General features: G+C 39.9%; 1 protein-coding gene across 2 annotated transcripts in view; it reads left to right on the forward strand.

Moving 5' to 3' along the window:
- The window catches only part of HTR7 (5-hydroxytryptamine receptor 7), a 105,110-nt gene extending 86,650 nt beyond the window's left edge, over nucleotides 1-18,460 (forward strand). Inside the window, exons 2-3 of one of the 2 annotated variants that reach the window (XM_060114939.1) lie at nucleotides 9,660-10,418; nucleotides 18,229-18,460. In XM_060114939.1, coding sequence (XP_059970922.1) covers nucleotides 9,660-10,418; nucleotides 18,229-18,271 — 802 coding nt within the window. In that variant the 3' untranslated portion in view covers nucleotides 18,272-18,460. Of the gene's footprint in view, nucleotides 1-9,659; nucleotides 10,423-18,228 lie in introns of those variants that run through there. The other variant, XM_060115015.1, reaches the window with a different exon arrangement.
- The last annotated feature ends 360 nt before the right edge of the window (nucleotides 18,461-18,820 follow it).

Genomic DNA, 18,820 nt, shown 5'->3' on the forward strand with positions numbered 1-18,820 from the left:
TTGTTCTGTTGTTTTAACATCTCATCTTTGAGCCTCTACTGTAGTGATAACATATACTTGTTAAGCTCCTTCACAGTGAAAAGTATTTGTAGGAAAACTGCTTCTCTTCTGAGGGTTGTGTTTTCTTTTTGAACTTTGTTCTTCAACAGTCTTATGCATATTCAGTTGCTTCTTTCACCAGGGTTATTTTTGTAGCATGTTGGTATAGTTACTATATCATTTTATTCCCATCTTGCTCATTCATGAGTTATTTAAAGCTTAATGTTTGTTCTGACATAGTGTGGTTGACTTCTTCTTGATATTCAGCCCTATTTGATATCGGTTAGTTTTATTCTTTAGACTACCTTTTATTGTATCTACTTCTCCGTAGCCTGAAGGTGCAGGGCTGGAGGAAGGGAAGGGAGTAGACTTCACTGCAGCTGAGTGTAACCTTTAATGGAGGACTGTTCTTTTTTCTGAATTCTCATTCAATGTCCTGTACCGGAGTACTTTCCACTAAGCTGAGGGTTACCCCTTGTGGACCTTGGTGTATCCCAGTTCAGCCCAGTGTCCTAAAAGAGAGCAAATTCTGGTGGCCCTTCTTACCTTTGCTGAAATGGTATGTTGGGGCTTCTGTTCACGATGGTTTTTCATTACTTTTTTTCAGGCTGGCTTCTTACCACCTCAGTTTGCTTCTCTCCAAATAAGAGGGTACTAGTCCGAATTTTAAGGATTTTATTCACTTACCCTCTTTCTTCAGTACTGCTTCTGGGGGTGAGGTGGGATTAGAAGCCCCTTAGTACAATCATACAACAGAATATATATATATATATATATATATATATATATATTTATCCCTTCCTGTAATCTTTGAACTTTTTAGCTAAGCTTTTATGCCATTCATTTTTTTTTATTGTTGTTGGTAAGTTTGGGGCTCACTCTTTGCCTTGCCATTTCTCTGTTTCTCTGAGTGGAAAAATTCTGTGGTGGGAAAATTCAGGGTCTGTTGTAAGTTCAGATACAACTGCAGTGATTAACACCAGGCATAATGTAGCGGTCACTAGTGATCTCCTATATTGTTCATTTTCATGACTTTCTCTAATTACCTAAAAACATTACTTTGGTAGTTTTTAATAGACATAAAGAGTTTTACGTAATAGGTGACTAAAAAACCAAGTGGACAGTAAGAGGACCCTTATGTTTTTGCATAAAATGACAGAAAAATTCAGCAGAAAAACCATTGCCTTATGATAGAGTGCAGACAACATTAGTCTCACTGGAAGGCTTGTCTCAACTTGAGTAGGTAGCAAATAGGTCTTTGCTGAGCTCCCTTGGTGGGATATTTTTTGTCTCCTTAGCTTCTGTTATAACCAAGTGTCTGTGGTAGGCAGAGTTCTAAGATGGCCCCGAGATTCCCCTTCCCGAGTGTGCATGCTCTGTATGCTTCCTTCCCCTTGAATGTCAATAGGCCTGATCTAATCAGGTGAGTGCTTTTCAAAGAGAGTCTAAAGATCAGAGAGGTTGAGAACTGCAGCCGATGCTTGAAGGTGGTAACCTCTGTGAGTTCTGTAGCTACAGGAAAATGAATTCTGCCAACAAACACACGTGCTTGGAAGAGTACTCTGAGCCTCATGTGACACCTCAACCCTGGCCAACGCTTTGATTTCAGCCTGGTGAGACCCTGAGTAGAGAACTCAGTTGTGCTGTGTCCATACTTTTGACCTACAGAACTGTGAGGACACCTACAGGATTGGTGTCAAGTCACTAAATTGTGGTAATTAATTAGGTAGGAACAATATATGAATATTTTAAAAGTACTTTTAAGCGATTTGCTTTATTTTAATTAATTCTGATTCTCTCCCTAAAGGGAAAAGCTCATTTCTTGTTTCATAATTTACTTTTTCAAAGAGGAAGCTTTTGTTATGCTTTCCAAATTTTGTTACTTTTTTGTCCCCGCTCCTCTGCCCACTTTTCTACCTCAATACTGAGGTCAGAATAGGGATTTTAGATTGTTTACTGGTTTTAACTATAATTACAGCTTGGACACACTGATGAAAATGGTTTAAAAGTATAGTGGAGGGCTTCCCTGGTGGCGCAGTGGTTGAGAGTCCGCCTGCCGATGCAGGGGACACGGGTTCGTGCCCCGATCCCGGAAGATCCCACATGCCGCGGAGCGGCTGGGCCCGCAAGCCATGGCCGCGGAGCCTGTGTGTCCGGAGCCTGTGCTCCGCAACGGGAGAGGCCACAGCAGTGAGAGGCCCGCGTACAGCAAAAAAAAAAAAAAAAAAAAAAAAAAGTATAGTGGAACCCCATTTTGAAAATAGTTTTATCCTACTTGATCATGCTGTATGATCCTTTTAATGTATTCTTGGGTTCTGTTTGCTAGCACTTCGTTGAGGATTTTTGCTTCAATGTTCATCAGTGACATTGACCTGTAATTTTCTTTTTTTGTGGTATCTTTGTCTGGTTTTGGTATCCGGGTGATGAAATAGATAACTTATAAGGACCTACTGTATAGCACAGGGAACTCTACTCAATACTCTGTAATGACCTATATGGAAAAATAATCTAAAAAAGAGTGGATATATGTATATGTATAACTGATTCACTTTACTGTGCAACTGAAACTAACACGACATTGTAAATCAACTATACTCCAATAAAATTTTTTAAAAAATAGCTTTAGAGAACAGGTCAACATCCAGTTCAGTGGCATATGTTAAGTCCATGGTGTTTTTTAAAATTTTATTTTAAAAATTAACTTTATTTATATATATTCTGAACACTACACAAGTCCTAACTGCACAGCTCACTTAACTTCTACAAAGTGAACATACCTATGTACACACCCAGATAAAGAAATAGAACATTTCCAGAACATGCCCTCCCCCCTCAAGGCAATGACTCTTCTGGCTTCTATCACCATAGGTTAGTTTTGCCTGTTTTGGGGCATTGTGTTCTCTTTTGGTTTTGGCTTCTTTAGCTCAGTGTTATGTTTGTGAGAGTCATCCATGTTGATGCAGTAGTTGGTTCATTCTTGTTATTTTATAGAATTTGCTGTGTAAACATACCACAATTTATGTACCCATTCTACTGTTGCAGAATTGTACTTATTTTACTCTTGTAGAATGGGTTGGTTTTCTTTGGGGTTATTACCATTAGCACTGCTTTGAACATTCTTATACATGTATTCTGATGAATGTTCATTGTATACGTAGAAGAATTGCTGGGTCACAGAAAAAAATATATATGTAGTGGGGTTTTTTTTTCAGCTTTAGTAGGTGTTAAGAAATGGTTTCCCAAAGTTACATCAGGTTACACTCCCACCAGCAGTGCATGACAATTACAGTTGCTCTGTATCTTTACAAAACACTTGGCATTATAATTTATTTTTCTTACTATTATTGTCAGCATCATCATTATTAAAATTTTAACCAGTCTGATGTATGTTGGTATTATCTCAGTGTGTTTTTAATTTGCATTTCCCTCATGACTCATGATGTTTAATACCTTTCCATGTGTTTATTGAAAGCCAGTACTTTTCAAACTTTGGGTCATGCTCCATTATTGGGTCATGAAATCAAATTAGTGCATTAAGACCAGCATTTAAAAAATCTGAAGTAGAATAGCATGCAGTAGAAGAGAGTGAATTGCAAGTTGTAATGGTAAGTATGGTATATATTTATACATATGAAACTTTGTTTCAGTTTCATATGTATAAATATATGCATCTCTATCTATATACCTTCATAGATGTATACCCATATGTATGTATCAATTTCTTATTTGTATATATAAATATATATATTTGCACTGAGCGACTGTGGGAAATGTATTTCTTGTTGTAAAAATATTCTTATTTCTTATTGTCAGAAAGGTTTATGAAACCCTGCTGTGTATTACACATTTAAACAAATCTACAACTCAATGAAGACAAACACCATGCTTACCTCATTTGCATTTAGCACAGTTCTGAAAGATAGAACTCATAACTGAGATATTGGAAATATGATTTGTGACAATTTTGTTAGGCCAAACTGGAAGCACACCATTAAGATGAAATATGAAAAGTAAAAGTAAAGTCCTTCATACAGTAAGTGTAAAGTCTTTGTAATTGAATGAAGGAAAGTTACCCTAAAAGTGCATGGGGTAAAGAACCAGAATTATCAGTCCTAAATGCAGAACCCTGAGTCTCCAGACCTCGAAAGAGAATCTGTGGATGGTGGCCCCAGAGTCTGTATGTTTCAGAAGATTCTTGGTGAGTCTGATAATCTGATAATTTCGGGAACCACTGATGGAGGCTGGAGCTTGCAGTGAATTTCACCTACTGTAAGGGAGGAGGTCTCATGGAAGAGAGATTCTAAGTGTGCAAACCTTTATTAAGCCTAACATTCCCCAAAACACTGTATTTCAGAGTAATTCTACCCATATTCCTTTACCCTATAAAGTATTATTCTATAGCAACAAAACTCAGGAGAAGCCATTTAATTAAAGAACCATTATCTATAATTTCTATACAGTTAGGATAGAAGACAGGCAGCGAGTTAATCTGCTTTCAAATCCCTCTCCATGTGTATTTTAACTCCCTAATCCTCTTTTTCTCTAAACCCCCACTATAATGGAACCCCTAATGTGAGCTGCATACATTTTTTCAATTATATAATACTTTGGTGCCTTTGTCTCTGAGATTTACTGTACTTTTACATTTGTATGCATTTTAAAGTAAAATTCTGAAGGCTTTATAAGCACACCACTTTCTAATTAACAGTGAGCATAAAATGCTAGTGTGACAAATGTTAACCATGCATATTAGGGAATATTTAGAATCAATCTAAGTTGCTTCCCCCTGCCTCGCCCCAAAAGGTCAGATTTATACTATCCAAGATTGGGGAGAATGAATTTGTAATTTGGACAAACACTTCCCTGAATAACCAATATTACTTTATGTAGTAATTATGGGATTTTAAATGCCAATGAGTTCTGTTTTCTTTGTGTGAACTTGTGAATGTAATAAAACACTTTTGAAAAGCTAATCGAATAAAACTATCTAAGATTTAATTATCAGTTTCTTACAGATTTTATGCACCAGATCATCTGTGTTGCCAAAATCACTTACGTGACTTAGGAATCACAGAATTCTCTTAAACCTTTCATTTTGTTCTTAGAATTAACATGGCTTTTTAAAAATTATATACAGTTTAAAAATTATGCATAAAAAAGCAAAGAGAAAAAATTTTAAACTAATCAAATCTCTACAACTCAGATAAAATTGCTATTAATATTTTGGTGGATATTTTTCGAGACATCTCAGTATATATACATACGCACACACTCATACAAACACCTAGTTTTACATAAACAGGTTAATAGAGTATATGATATTCTGTTACTTGTCCTTTAGGGCTAGTCATTGTTTTCTATCTACTTTTGGTTGGGTTGTTTTCATATCAGTAAATAGATATATACATCATAATTTTTAATGGTTACATGATATATATATACACACACACACACACTATACTTTAATCTGCTGATAGATATTTAGATTGCATCTCTTTTCTCCTCTATTTTATGTTTAGTTAACATCCTTCCTTGCACGTTAATCATTTTGCACCTGTACAATTATATTTCCAAGACAAATTCCTAGAAAGCTGACTGAGCCAAAAGGCAAATGTTAATGTATATTAATTACCAAACTGCCCTCCAAAACCGTTATCTCAGTTGAAACTCCCGTCAGCAAAATGATAGAGCACTTGTCCTTATTTTAAAATTTGTATATCTTTAATTATTAATGAAGTTGTACATATTCCTGAGTGCTTATTGGATATTCTTTTTTCTTTTTTGTTTAATTGCTTCACTATTTTTGTTGAGATGGTTGTCTTTTTCTTACTGACTTGTAAGAGATCTGTGAACATTGAGATATTGTTATTTGGACTGCAAGTTTGTCATTTGACTTAATTCTGTATGTAGTGATTTTTAAATTAAACTAAATGTCATTTATTTATTTAATAAAATTTTTGTCAAAAATTTATCAATGCATCATTTGATAGTTTCAAGCTTCTGTATCATGGTTTGGCCAGATTGCAGAAATACCTATATTTCTTCATAGTAGTCTTAGTAGTCTTAGGGTTTAATTTTTTTACATGATAATCTTTGATCCATCTGGGATTTATTTTTGAATAAGGAGAAGGATAATTCAGATTTATTTTTACCCCAATTGCTGGCCAGTTGTCAGACTTCATGAATATCTAATCTTTTACTCTGATTTAAAATGACTTACTTTCTGATATTAAATTCCCTTATATATTTGAATATACTTCTGGGATCTATTTTGTTCTATTGATCTGTCTATTTCTGAATAATTATTATTGAATTTTTATTTCTGTGGCTTCATACTTTTTTTATAAGTATCCCTTCATTTTTCATCTTTTTCAGATTTTGTCTATTTTTGCTTATTTACTTGATGAACTTAAAAATCATTTGGTTGAACTAACAAAAGAAATGCTAAGATTTTCAGCTAGAGTTATATATTTTTATATTAAGGAAAATTGGCACTTTTATAATACTATATTTTCTTATTAAAAAGTTTTTTTTCTCATGGATTCAGGCATTCCCTTAGGTCTCTCGGTATCATTTTATGTTTTCTTCGTATAGGCTCTGGTCATTTTAAAAGATTTTTCTAGATATTTTAATTTTTTGCTTGTTGCTGTGAATGAAATTATTTTCTTCCATGCAATTTTCTGATTGTTAATCCTTTTTTAGAAAGTTGTTGACTTTTGTTTATTTATTTTATTTCCAGACACTTTAATGAGCACTCATTTTTTTTTCTGATCATCTTTTGGTTGATTTTAGCCTTTCAAAGTCCCAGGTGGTACCCAGGAGACTAAAGAAGAAAATATAATTCCTTTACTGTAAGACATTACTTGAGGCCGTTAGAGAATGGAGCCTAAAATAGGGAAGTTTATGGAATATAATTTGTATATCCAGGAAGGACTGAGTCCTCATCACTGAAATGTAAGTCAGACTAAATATATTAGGATGAATAAGTATGTTGTTCCTATGAGATTATTTAATACTCTGAGATGTCCTTTGATACTCAATTAATTAACCTCTCAGGATTAATCTTTGTAGATTTGATATTACTTATGTGAGCAGGAGAGAGGCTAGATTTAATTAAGCCTGAAGATATAAGTCCCTATTTAAGTAATGAAAATGTGAAGGATGGAAGGGAAAACGGAACTGACTTCCTCAAGAATTGGAGTTTACCAGGTTGTGAGTTCCAGGCTTGCTAATTTTTTGTATGACCCCCCCAAATACAATATAATTTCTTTTCTTGTCATGAGTAATCCTCCTTCTTCCTCCTTCCAACAAACACCTACAGTATTGCTCTAACTACCTACCATCCCAACCCCCCAGTAAGTAGATGTAAGATGGTCTGACAATGCCATCTGGTGGCCACCTTGGAAACTATATGAACTAATCCCTGTCATTGGACCTCCAACCTGGGTTGGTACAATATCCTGGAAGCCAGGTCCAGGCTTGGGAGCAAACAGCTTATGCCTGTGGCTACAGGCAAAGGGAGAAAATAATCAAAGTCCAAGCCCTGGCGAAGGCTGCCTGGGGAATCTGGGAAGGAGCCCAAAGGCTCCATTCACAGGAGTTGATAGAGAGCAAGGACTAGGTCCAAAAAGAGAGGTTTGCAAAGGAGTTCCAGCAGGAAAAACTTGGAGAGAGCTCCTGAACCAAAGCAAAGAAGGGGAGATTCCAGCCCCTGCCCCCCACCCCCCACCCCCGGGGAAACTCTGCATTCAGCCTCAGGGCAGGGATGAGCTTAATTGTGAGCGTGCAGTCAGTTCTAACCCCTTTCTTCAGGGCTTTCCTCATCTACCTATTTTTTTTTTCTTTTCCTTAAATTTTTCTTTCCCCATAGCTTAAAACTCAGATAATTTGACAATTCCACATAAGGTCGAGGCTACTTCACACTTCCCTTCCCTCTCTCTTTCCCCTCTTCTTCCCTTGCTCCCTCCTTCCCACTTCCTTTTCTCTTTTCCCTTCCTTTTCAGCTCTTACTCTTGAGTTCTCAGGAGAACCTCCCTCTTTCTCATCCTTCATTCTATCCAGGAACCAAAACATAATCCTAGTTACAGCTGAAAAACCTAGAGATAGTGCTTGTGAGTCAGCTTTATCGAGGACAAGGGAAGGCAGAGGTGAAATGAAGAACTGGTGCCACTAACGCCTGCACCCTTGGGAGGAGGGATCAGAAGTCCCTTCAACATTACCACGAGGCTCAGTCCTCCCATTCACCCCCTGCATGATTTCCCCATGTGCCTGCATTCACGATTTTTGCTTCTTTTGTTCATATTCCCAACATTTAAAACGGCATCTGGCATATAGAAGGAACTCTATTGATATACGTTGAAGGATGGAATGAATATTCTCACTGAATAAGCAAATCTGGCTTATTCGTTTTTTACTGTATTTCAATTTTGCCTTGTAAGTGTTCCATTGATGCTAATTTTCATTGTGAAAGCATGATTTGCAACTTTTGTGAAATAATTCAAACGTAACATGTGAGGCTATTTCTATCACAAAATAATTATTTTTTAAATTCCAAACCACCAAGTGACCTACTTTCAGAAAATAACTTTTCATGTTTCACGAGTATATCTTTTATGTACATAAATGAAGTAGAAAACCAACAAAATGGCCAGCTTTTACCTGTCTTAGCTTCTCAAGTGCTCTTTGAATCCTCCCTGAAATAGAAGCTAAGACTATTAAATACAGAGGAGAAAACAGATTTGGAAAGCGGAACACTACCAAGCATTTGACAGAACATCTTGCTTACTATGTTTTCTCTGTTTGCTGAGTCTCTTTTGCATTATAAATCCTTGATAACAGAGACAGAGAAATATCTATTCTCTATATAGAACTAAGCACAGAATTTGCCTAATATTTTTCAGAATTATGCCCTTCCTTGTGATCCTCCTTAGAACTGGAGAGACGAGGCAGGCTGCTTTTATTTTATAGATTGTTCCTCGGACATTACTCTTGCGTGAGAATTTTCTGGGGATAAAAAAATGATCACTTGCTACTTTCCATTCCAAAACCCTAGGATTTCCTAAATGTCTCACAGCTCTCTCTGATCTTAAAGAAGTGCTTTCATTTCAGTGCAAAGGGGAAGTGAAAATGAATTCAGAGCTGGCCTGAATTAAGACAACAGAGGAGATCAGTGGGTGTGTAATATCTGAGTGTGGTGGAGCTTGGCTAACTCGTGAGGATGCATCGCAACATCCCATCAGGCTTGACATTTTGTTCCTGGCTGATTTCAGTGGCAGTGGTCATGGGGGGGAAGGCATATATTGAATCTATAGTTCATTGACTACACAGTCTGTGAGAAGCTACAAGGTATGAAAAGAGCATGGACTAGCATTACAGGCAGAGGGCTCTTAGGCTGAATGCTGGCAGTGCCTTTGACTGACTGTGTGACCTGGAAAAAAATAGGTAACCTCTCAGAGTCTTAGTTTACCTTTCTATGAAATGGGAATAATGATGCCTACCAGGAAGGGCTGTGTGAAGAAGAGAGCTACTAGGTACACAGCCTAGTCCCTGGCTGGTGGTACTCCCCAGTTGATCTGCTGTGATCACGGCAGTCACGTGTTCTCTTTCCATTTCTCTCCCAGGTACCTTGGGATCACGAGGCCGCTGACGTACCCTGTGAGACAGAATGGGAAGTGCATGGCCAAGATGATCCTCTCTGTCTGGCTCCTGTCCGCCTCCATCACTTTACCACCACTCTTCGGCTGGGCTCAGAACGTAAATGATGACAAGGTGTGCTTGATCAGCCAGGATTTTGGCTACACGATCTACTCCACCGCAGTGGCATTTTATATCCCCATGTCCGTCATGCTTTTCATGTACTACCAGATTTACAAGGCCGCCAGGAAGAGCGCCGCCAAACACAAGTTCCCCGGCTTCCCGCGTCCCGAGGAGCCCGACAGCATCGTCTCCCTGAACGGCATGGTGAAGCTCCAGAAGGAGGTGGAGGAGTGTGCAAACCTTTCGAGACTCCTCAAACATGAACGGAAAAACATCTCCATCTTTAAGAGGGAACAGAAAGCAGCCACCACCTTGGGGATCATCGTCGGGGCCTTCACTGTGTGCTGGCTGCCATTTTTCCTCCTCTCGACGGCCAGACCCTTCATCTGTGGCACCGCGTGCAGTTGCATCCCGCTGTGGGTGGAGAGGACATTTCTGTGGCTGGGCTATGCAAACTCTCTCATTAACCCCTTTATATATGCCTTCTTCAACCGGGACCTGAGGACCACCTACCGCAGCCTGCTCCAGTGCCAGTACCGGAATATCAACCGGAAGCTCTCGGCTGCAGGCATGCACGAGGCCCTGAAGCTTGCCGAGAGGCCTGAGAGACCTGAGCTTGTGCTGTAAGGTCATTTATCACTGTTTTCCTTCTACCCCCCCAACCCTTATATGGGACTCCTTTTTGAAGCACATCGTAGAAAGCTTCCGGAATCAGTAGCAAGCTTATTTTCTACTAAGCATATCAGATTTGAATTTAGAATACTGTAGACTCCAGTATTCCACCCAACAGAATCCCAAAAGCCAAAGATAGGTTTTTAGTTGGATTGGAAGAAGAGACTGATTCGCTGATGAATTGCAATTGATGTCAGTGCTGACAAGGAAGGTGATGTTTTTCATCCTTTCTCCATAAATAACATCCACATTAGGTCCTTATAGCTCTGATTCTTGTAACATTATCATTTTAGTTGCTATTACTCTTAGATCCAGTAAAACTGTTTTGATGACCTCATCCTTCACTGGTGGAAATCATGAAGGAGGTGATATTTGGGGTGGGCCTTGAATAAAGAGTAGGATTAAGGGATGGCAGGGGTGGAGGTGGGTTTGGGGCTACTCAAAGCAGAGGGGACAGCATGAACAGAGGAACACAAAAATGGATGGAGGTACATAAAGAATCTGGGGCATGTCTTCAGCAGGACCTAGAAGCTGGGTAGATTGGGGTCAGCTTGGAGGGCAGGTAGGCAAAGTGGGTGCGGGGAGAGCTGAAGGTTTTTGAGCCAGAGTGAGACAAGGTATGCAGTATAAATAGGGGCTCACAGTAGGAGAAGGGAAATGGGTAGGAGACCAATGTAAAAGAGAGGTCTCCTGTCAGGAGGGCCTGCACAAGGAGGGTGGGAGAAGGGCCCGAATAGGGCAGTATGGAGTGGTTTGTGTGGGGAGATGCCAGGATGGAGCAAAGTCTTGAAAACTACAGAGCTTTTAGAAAGTACTACCCATCTTTAGGGGTTGGGAATTGATAGAGAGTTGCTGAGTTTCTCTGGGAAGCACTAGTAGCTTTCCAAGAAGCAATTACAGTGGGCATTGGGATCCAAAAAAGGACCACAAAGGGCCAGTGGCGATAAGGAAATGGGTTTTACATGTAACGCACATATGACTCAATTTGGCATTGTAAAGAAGGAAGGAGACAATATAGCAAAGTTGGCAGGTCCAGTGAAGACTTTGTTTTAAATTTGAGGTAGAGTAGACATCTTCATGTTTGAAAGCTGAGGGGAAGAAACTGGATTTAGGAAATAGAAGGTGTTGGTGAGAGAGAGAGCAGATCAGTGTTGGATGTGAGAGAAGAGTTATCCCTCTTCACTGAACATGGTTCTCTGGAATAGACCAGAGAACCATGGACGGTGGTAGCTTAGAGGGACCTCCTCAGTCATCTTGCCCAATCCTTTCATTTGACAGAAGAGGTAACTGAGTCCTGGCAAGTGAGATATCCCACAGTGATTAGCGTTACCACTGGGTCTAGATCCCACATCATGTGAGTCTTGCCTCTATATACCATACATATACTAGCCTGCCTTTATTTGTGATCAAGATGGCCAGGGAGACCTCTGTGCTCTCAGCTGTCTCAGGGGAACAGGGTCCCGAAGTGCCCTCATAGATTACAGTAGACTCTAGGGGCTCCCAACCTAGGATACACCCCAAATGACTCTGAAAACCTCAAGGAACTCAGCTTGTTCTCTAACTCATCACCAGGATGAAGGAGGCAGAAACATCTCCTTAATATGGATAAGGGAAACCAGAGATCATCATTTCTTGTCCTAGGAACTCAAAGTTGTAAGACTACAGATATGCTAATTCTTGAGCTGTGAAATAGCTTCACAGGTATTTATTTTTACTTCTATTACATACACTCTCTGGTACATATGAAATTGTTCGTAGTAAAAAATTAAGAGTTTTTTTTTTAAGAAAGAATACAATCTTAGGTTTCAGAATATATGCAATGAGCAACCTATATCCCCAGGGATCTTTCCAGGCCTATAAGATTCTTACTGAATTGACCACTAGTGTTTGTTCACCAGGACCAGATTCTAAATTCCTTCAGGGAAGGAGCTATGTTTTAGTCAAATTTCTGTTTGCAGAATCTAGTACGGTGCCTGACACTGTACTAGATAATAAAAGTAATAATTTCTAACAATTATTGAACACCTACTACATGCTATCATGATGTACATCATTCTACCTGTAAAGTAGGTGCTTCTGGCATCCCCAATTTTAAGAAGAATAACTGAGGCTCAGAGACGTAAAGTAACTTAGATCAAATAGCCCCTAAGTGGTAGGTATGGTATGAATCACTCCAATGCATGTGCTCTTAGCTATTATGCAACACTACTTGTCAAATGACTTGAGTCTGTAGGAGTGAAGAGCTATTGAATGTTTTGAGCTGTGGATTTTAGCCATCAGCTCTCTAAGAAGACATTTAGAAAAAATTTGTTAACAGAAGTAAGTTAAGTTTATTAGACTTACTGTAGCTTAGAAGGACACCTCCTTGACAGAGACTTGATAGCTTCTCAGATGGAGGGAATAAGCAAAGGATATTGATAGAGTTTTAGAGCTTGGGCTGGGTCATGTTAAGGTAGGGAACTGGTAAGGACTGGGCAGAGATTATGACATGATAGCTTTGGATTGGTGGGTATAACTAAGTGAGGGCCTTTTTTTTTAACTTTTTATTTTATATTGGATTATAGCCGATTAACATTGTTGTGATAGTTTTGGGTGCACAGCAAAGGGACTCAGCCATACATATACATGTATCCATTCTCCCCCCAAACTCCCCTCCCATCCAGGCACCTCGATGCCAGTATGAATGAGCAAACTATCAGTAAGTCTAATAGTCTTACTATTGATGAGTAAGCTTGTTTAGTTGGTGCCCAGTCTTATCTTTTGGAAACAACTATTTCCTGGAACAAGTACTGGGTGATTTTGCCTGGCCCCAGAGTTGTTTAGCACAGGAGCTGAAAAGCATGTTGGTTTCAGTTCCCAGGAGTAACATGCTGAAAGATGCGTTTGAAGAGAGTCTCCCTGGCAGCAGTGGGAAGGGCTGATAAAATAGAAAGACTGGTGGCAGGGGGTCCAGTTAAGTAGCCAGTATAGAAACTAGGAAAGAACCATTGAAATCCTGAACTAGGAAACACCACTCTGTTAGTTTTCCTCCTATACAGTCAAAGAACTTGAGAATAATTTTATTGATTATTTTAGCTAATAACTCACACATAATTCAGATAGTGTAGAAAATGCTAATTTTCAAATGTCACACAAACAGGCTTTCCAGTTTGAAATAATAGTCACCCACATATATTGATGATTCACTATCACGTATTATGCTGAGCACTCCATGTGAATTATGTCACTTAATCCTTATGACTTTATGAGAGGTTGGGTTCCTTCATCTCCATTCTGTTGGGGAGGTCAAATAATTTTTTCAGTCATCCATGTGGAGCTGAATTTGAGCACAGGACATCTGTGTTTAAATGTACTTTTAACTTCCACACTACTATGACTTGTATAAAAGTAAATCAGCCAACATAACATCCAAGGATATTTGCCTCCGTGTCTTTAGCTAATGCGGAGTTTTGGGTATTATTTTCCTGTTAATCTAAGACAGGGGTCAGCAAACTTTTACTGTGAAGGACCAGATGGTAAATATTTTAGGCTTTGCTAGCCATACGGTCTCCACTGAAACTACTTATTTCTGGCTTTGTAGTGAGCAAGCAGTCCCAGACACAAGTAACCAAATGAGTATGGTGGTGTACCAATAAAACTTTATTTACAAAAACAAGTAGCCAGCTGGGTTTGGCCCACGGGTCATAGTTTGCTCTCCCCTGGCCTCAGAAAATGACTGTGTCCTCATTACATCTCTCTGTTTGAATTTATAATTATTGATCTTATTTATAATTATGGAATGTTAAAATCATTTGGGATGAATGGCCTAAATATTTATTAACTCTAGGAAGTTTCTAATTAGAGAGTTGGAACAGCTGCTATTTAAAAAAATTCTATACCAGGCTGCTTTCTTTTCAGTTCCAATGTGGGAGGACTCCTTTCTAAATTCTTGTTTATTAACTGTGTCAGGCATTGAGGAGGATCCAGAAAACACATGATGTCTTTCCTGCCTTAGTGCATGTATTTCTATTGCACAGACTGTACATTAAACACGCACATGCTCATTCACTCTTTTGGTGTTGAGAACACAGGAAAAGTGGAGACAGGAAAAGCTATAGGATTCAAAGGAGAGGAAAGTAACTCAGTGATTTCCCTAACTCTGATCAGAGAAGACTTCCGGAAGGCTATGGGCTTGAGTATATCTATGAAAGTTAAAGCATTTATAACTAAAGGAGACTAGAGATGCCATTCCACATGAAGGAGACATTTGCTATAGAGGCGTCAGTGTGGGATCTTATGCAAAGGACAGGCTGCCCAAAGCTAAGCATTGTTGTAGGGGAGATTTAGAGATCATAATGGAAAGGTCAAATAAATTAAATTATGAAGGATCTTCCATTCCAGCCCCAGAAATTTGGGATTTTTAGTGTAGATAAGTGGTTCTCAACCTGGGGTGATTTTGCCCCCAGGGGACATTTGACAATGTCTGGAGACATTTTGGTTGTCACAACTGGGGGAGGGGAAGACCTCCTGGCATCTGGTGAGTAGAGGCTGAGGATGTTGCTAAACATCCTGGCTTACACAGGCAGCCCCCAGAGCAAAGAATCACCCAGCCCCAAATGTCCATAATGCTAAGGTTGAGAAACCCTAGTGTGGGCAGAAGGAAGCCATTAACTGAATCTCTGCAAGTAGGAAAATGGAATCACCAAAGCCATGAAGACTGATTTAGTGGCATCATGTGGAATGAATTAGAAGCTAGAGGCTGGAAGTAAGGCATCTCTTCATTGGCTTGTTTTCTCCAGAAACATTTGAGGGCTTGTTGTGTACAAGGCATGGCCCCAGGAATGTCTGGGATATAAGGATGAATAAGTGACAGTCCTTGCCTCTGGAAGCTCACAGTCCAGTGGGCTGGGTAGCTGTAGATGTGGTGGTGGCTGGTAAAAGACTAGTAACCAGAACTCCCACCATGGTCCCTGCTCTCCACAGCTGCATTCAGGTAAACACCAGTTGGATAACCCCAAGCAATCCTAACTCTCCTGGAGTCTCTGGAAGAATAATGTGGCATCCAGTCCATAGCTCACAGCAAACCTTAGAACCCTTTGTTCCCCTCCCTATCTCTCTTGCGCTCACACTTCTTGGTCAACCTAGAGACTCCGGGCTGCTCCCTCCAATCTCTCTAGCTCTTTTCTTCCCCTCTGGCTGCTTAGGTTCTAGTCTCTTTTACTTTTGTCCCTAATTCCACCTTCTTGGCTCTATTTTTTCTCCTATATAATAGTTTTCCTCCTTTCCTGTAAAAACAATCTACTGGATTGTGTATTGCTACTTCCAAATATTTCCCCATTTTCTTGATCAACGTAATGAGAGGCTCAGGAGTCTGGCAGGCACTCAGGAGTCTTCCTTGGGTAGGGAGTGAATAGAGGGAAAAGGCTATAAATACTTCACTGGTAATTGTAATTCACTAGTCTAAATTACAGTCTTTGTCATCTTTTCACAAGTATTCAAATACTGGTAATATAAAACCAAATGTGATAATGTGATAGAAGCAGGGATTTTTTTTTTAATTTGATGGCTTTATTTATGGATTTGCTTTGAATCACCATAAATGGCTTTTAAGTGTCACATTTAGATGACTTTTGTTCTTTGACACCATTACTGTGAACAATATTGAATAGCAGTTTCTAAAATACTTCCATATAAAAGAATTTCATGAAATTGTTTTGAAGTAGCTGTGCCTTCCCTTCTCCCTTCTTTTCGTCAATGAGCCTCTTATAATCCCTGTCAATTGCAGTTCTAGTGGAATAACCTTGAGTTCCTGCCATGAATGTAGTCAATATGCTGCTCCCTGGTTTGTACTGAAGCTTTGGAGTTCAGGGTGATTCTACCTTTTCTTTACAGAAACCAGTGATTAAAAAAAAAAACATGAAACGGGTCCCAGTGGAAATTAGGAAGAAGCATCAAGCACCTGGATATCTGTGGTGGGATGTTGTCTTAAAGACAGAAACAAACAAAAATTTGGCTGTTTCCCCAGAGTAGTATTTTCCTCATCATTAACTAGCTGGAATTCAGCTCTTTATTTTTATTAAATCATCAATTAGTACTAATAATAGCTTGTTTGCTTCATGCTTTGTAGTTGCCTACATTTTAACTTTGCAGTGTCTCTTTAAAGTAGGAAATGCAGGCAATTGACCTCTCTTGCTTTTTCTAATATTCTTGTTTGTTTTCTTAGTAGACAGTAAATACACATAGCACAAAATAAAATGAAGCAATACAAACATACCTACGAGAAAAATAAGCCTCGGGGGGGATGTCTTAGAAAGAAAATATCCATGGTAGAAATCATGAAGGAGGTGATATTTGGGGTGGGTCTTAAATAAAAAGTAGGATTAAAGGATGGCAGGGGTGGAGGTGGGTTTGGGGCTACTCAAAGCAGAGGGGACAGTATGGACAGAGGGACACAGAAATGGATGGAGGTACATAAAGAACCTGGGGTATGTCTTCAGCAGGACCTAGAAGCTGGGTAGATTGGGGTCAGCTTGGAGGGCAGGTAGGCAAAGTGGGTGTGGGGAGAGAGGAAGGTTTTTGAGCTGGAGTGAGACAAGGTATGCAGTGTAAATAGGGGTTCACAGCAGAAGAAAGGAAATGGGTTAGAGACCAATGTAAAAGTGAGGCCTCCTGTCAGGAGGGCCTGCACGAGGAGGGTGGCATTGAGACTACGAAAGAGGCCAAGGATGTCTGGACATTTGGAAGTTGACTAGCAGGTGGGTGGTGAGGAAAGGGAGACTTCAGAGATGGTGCTGGAGCCTGGAGAGATTCAGTAAAGTTCATGAGCCGTTGTGAGCTACAGAGGAAGTGCAGTCTCCTCTATGGGAGAAGAGGCAGAGACCGCAGGCTAAGAAGAAGTGTGGAGCCCCACTGGGGACACAGCCTTTTTCCAGTGCCTTCTCCTACATACCCAGCAGCCTGGAGCCACGGGTCCGAACTGAAGTGCGGTGCTTCTCCTCAGGCACCATCATGTGGGGTAAGGCACAAAGCGAGAGGTGGTGTCTTGGAGAAACTGATCCTGTCACCAGGGAAACCCATCTGACAAGTCTTGACAGCCAAGTGAGAGGAGCACTTTCAATGGGATGGGAAGGCAGAGGCCCTGGACCCTCTTAGACCTGGCTCTCATGCACATGGATATAGTTCAGTAAATTGAGTCCTGTGATGGTACAGAGGTAGGAGAGTGTGTATCTAGAGGGACTGTGGCTCTGCACTAAGGAGAAAGAGACTTCCTCAGCTGTTGGCCAAAACTTCTCCATGATTCATGGCACTTCTGTGAATCTAGGAGGAAGGAAGTCAGGGAGGTGGGGTTTCCCAGTCTCTGCACACAGGGTTTACTATAGTGCACCCTCCTAGGTTTGACGGGGAGAACACTCGCACTGTAGTCAACATTATTATTTTCAAGTATGGCAAGTGCAGTAGTATTTTGCAAGGATTATTGAGAGTAGAGCCATTTGGGGCTAAAGCTATATTATAAAAGTGAATTTCTAAAGGGTTATCTGGAGCTGATTTGCAAATATATTAAGGCCCCGGCAACTTGTAGAAGCTATGAAATGTATGAAAAGAGCCATAGCACTTTTTCTTTCCCCTTAGATGCTCATAACCCCTTAGAAACCACAAATAATTCAAATTACTGAATGCAGTAAACATTAAATCCACCCACCACAAAATGAAAACTCACATTTACAGTTCTGCTAAATCATTTTCTTGCCTCCTTTCTCTCTCTCTCTCTCTTTCTCTTTATAGACAAAACTCTGACTACTGTAGAAAAAAAAGTCATGATTCATGATCAAAAGCAGAATAATGGAGATGAAATAAACAAGGCAAGACAGAGGTGGAGACAGAACGAAATCATTTGCTGAGACTTCGGAACGGAATGAGGCTTCTGTCCTTTCTTGGGATGGCTAAAATATGACCAGCAAAGTATACCTGGTGTTCAAAGTATATTATGAGGGGGCTGGTGACCTCTGCTTTTTTACCTGTGGATCACTGCTATCGTGTGCAGATGAAAGCAGCCCAATGAGCTCAGCAGTAAGCATGCACACAGAACTGAGTTCCAGAAAGGAAAGTTTCTGGTGCTTTGCTTCTGTCCAAGTCGGTGCAAGTGAAGAAAGTTCCCGTGTTTCTGAGTCTAGGCCTTGTGAATATTCAGGAATCATTTATGAGACATGTATTTTGTTGTGGGACAGAAGGGTGGTTTCCCCAGCAAACTGCCGTAAGCATAGTGATGAATACGTTGCATGTCCACGTTAGAAAACAGAAGCCCGTCATCAGCTACTACAAGTGATCTCCCAGAGCAGTGTCTGTTCAGCTTCTGTCAAACGGTTTGGCTTTTTTG

This window comes from Mesoplodon densirostris, chromosome 1, assembly GCF_025265405.1.
Source record: "Mesoplodon densirostris isolate mMesDen1 chromosome 1, mMesDen1 primary haplotype, whole genome shotgun sequence".
In the NCBI taxonomy this organism is placed as follows: domain Eukaryota; kingdom Metazoa; phylum Chordata; class Mammalia; order Artiodactyla; family Ziphiidae; genus Mesoplodon; species Mesoplodon densirostris.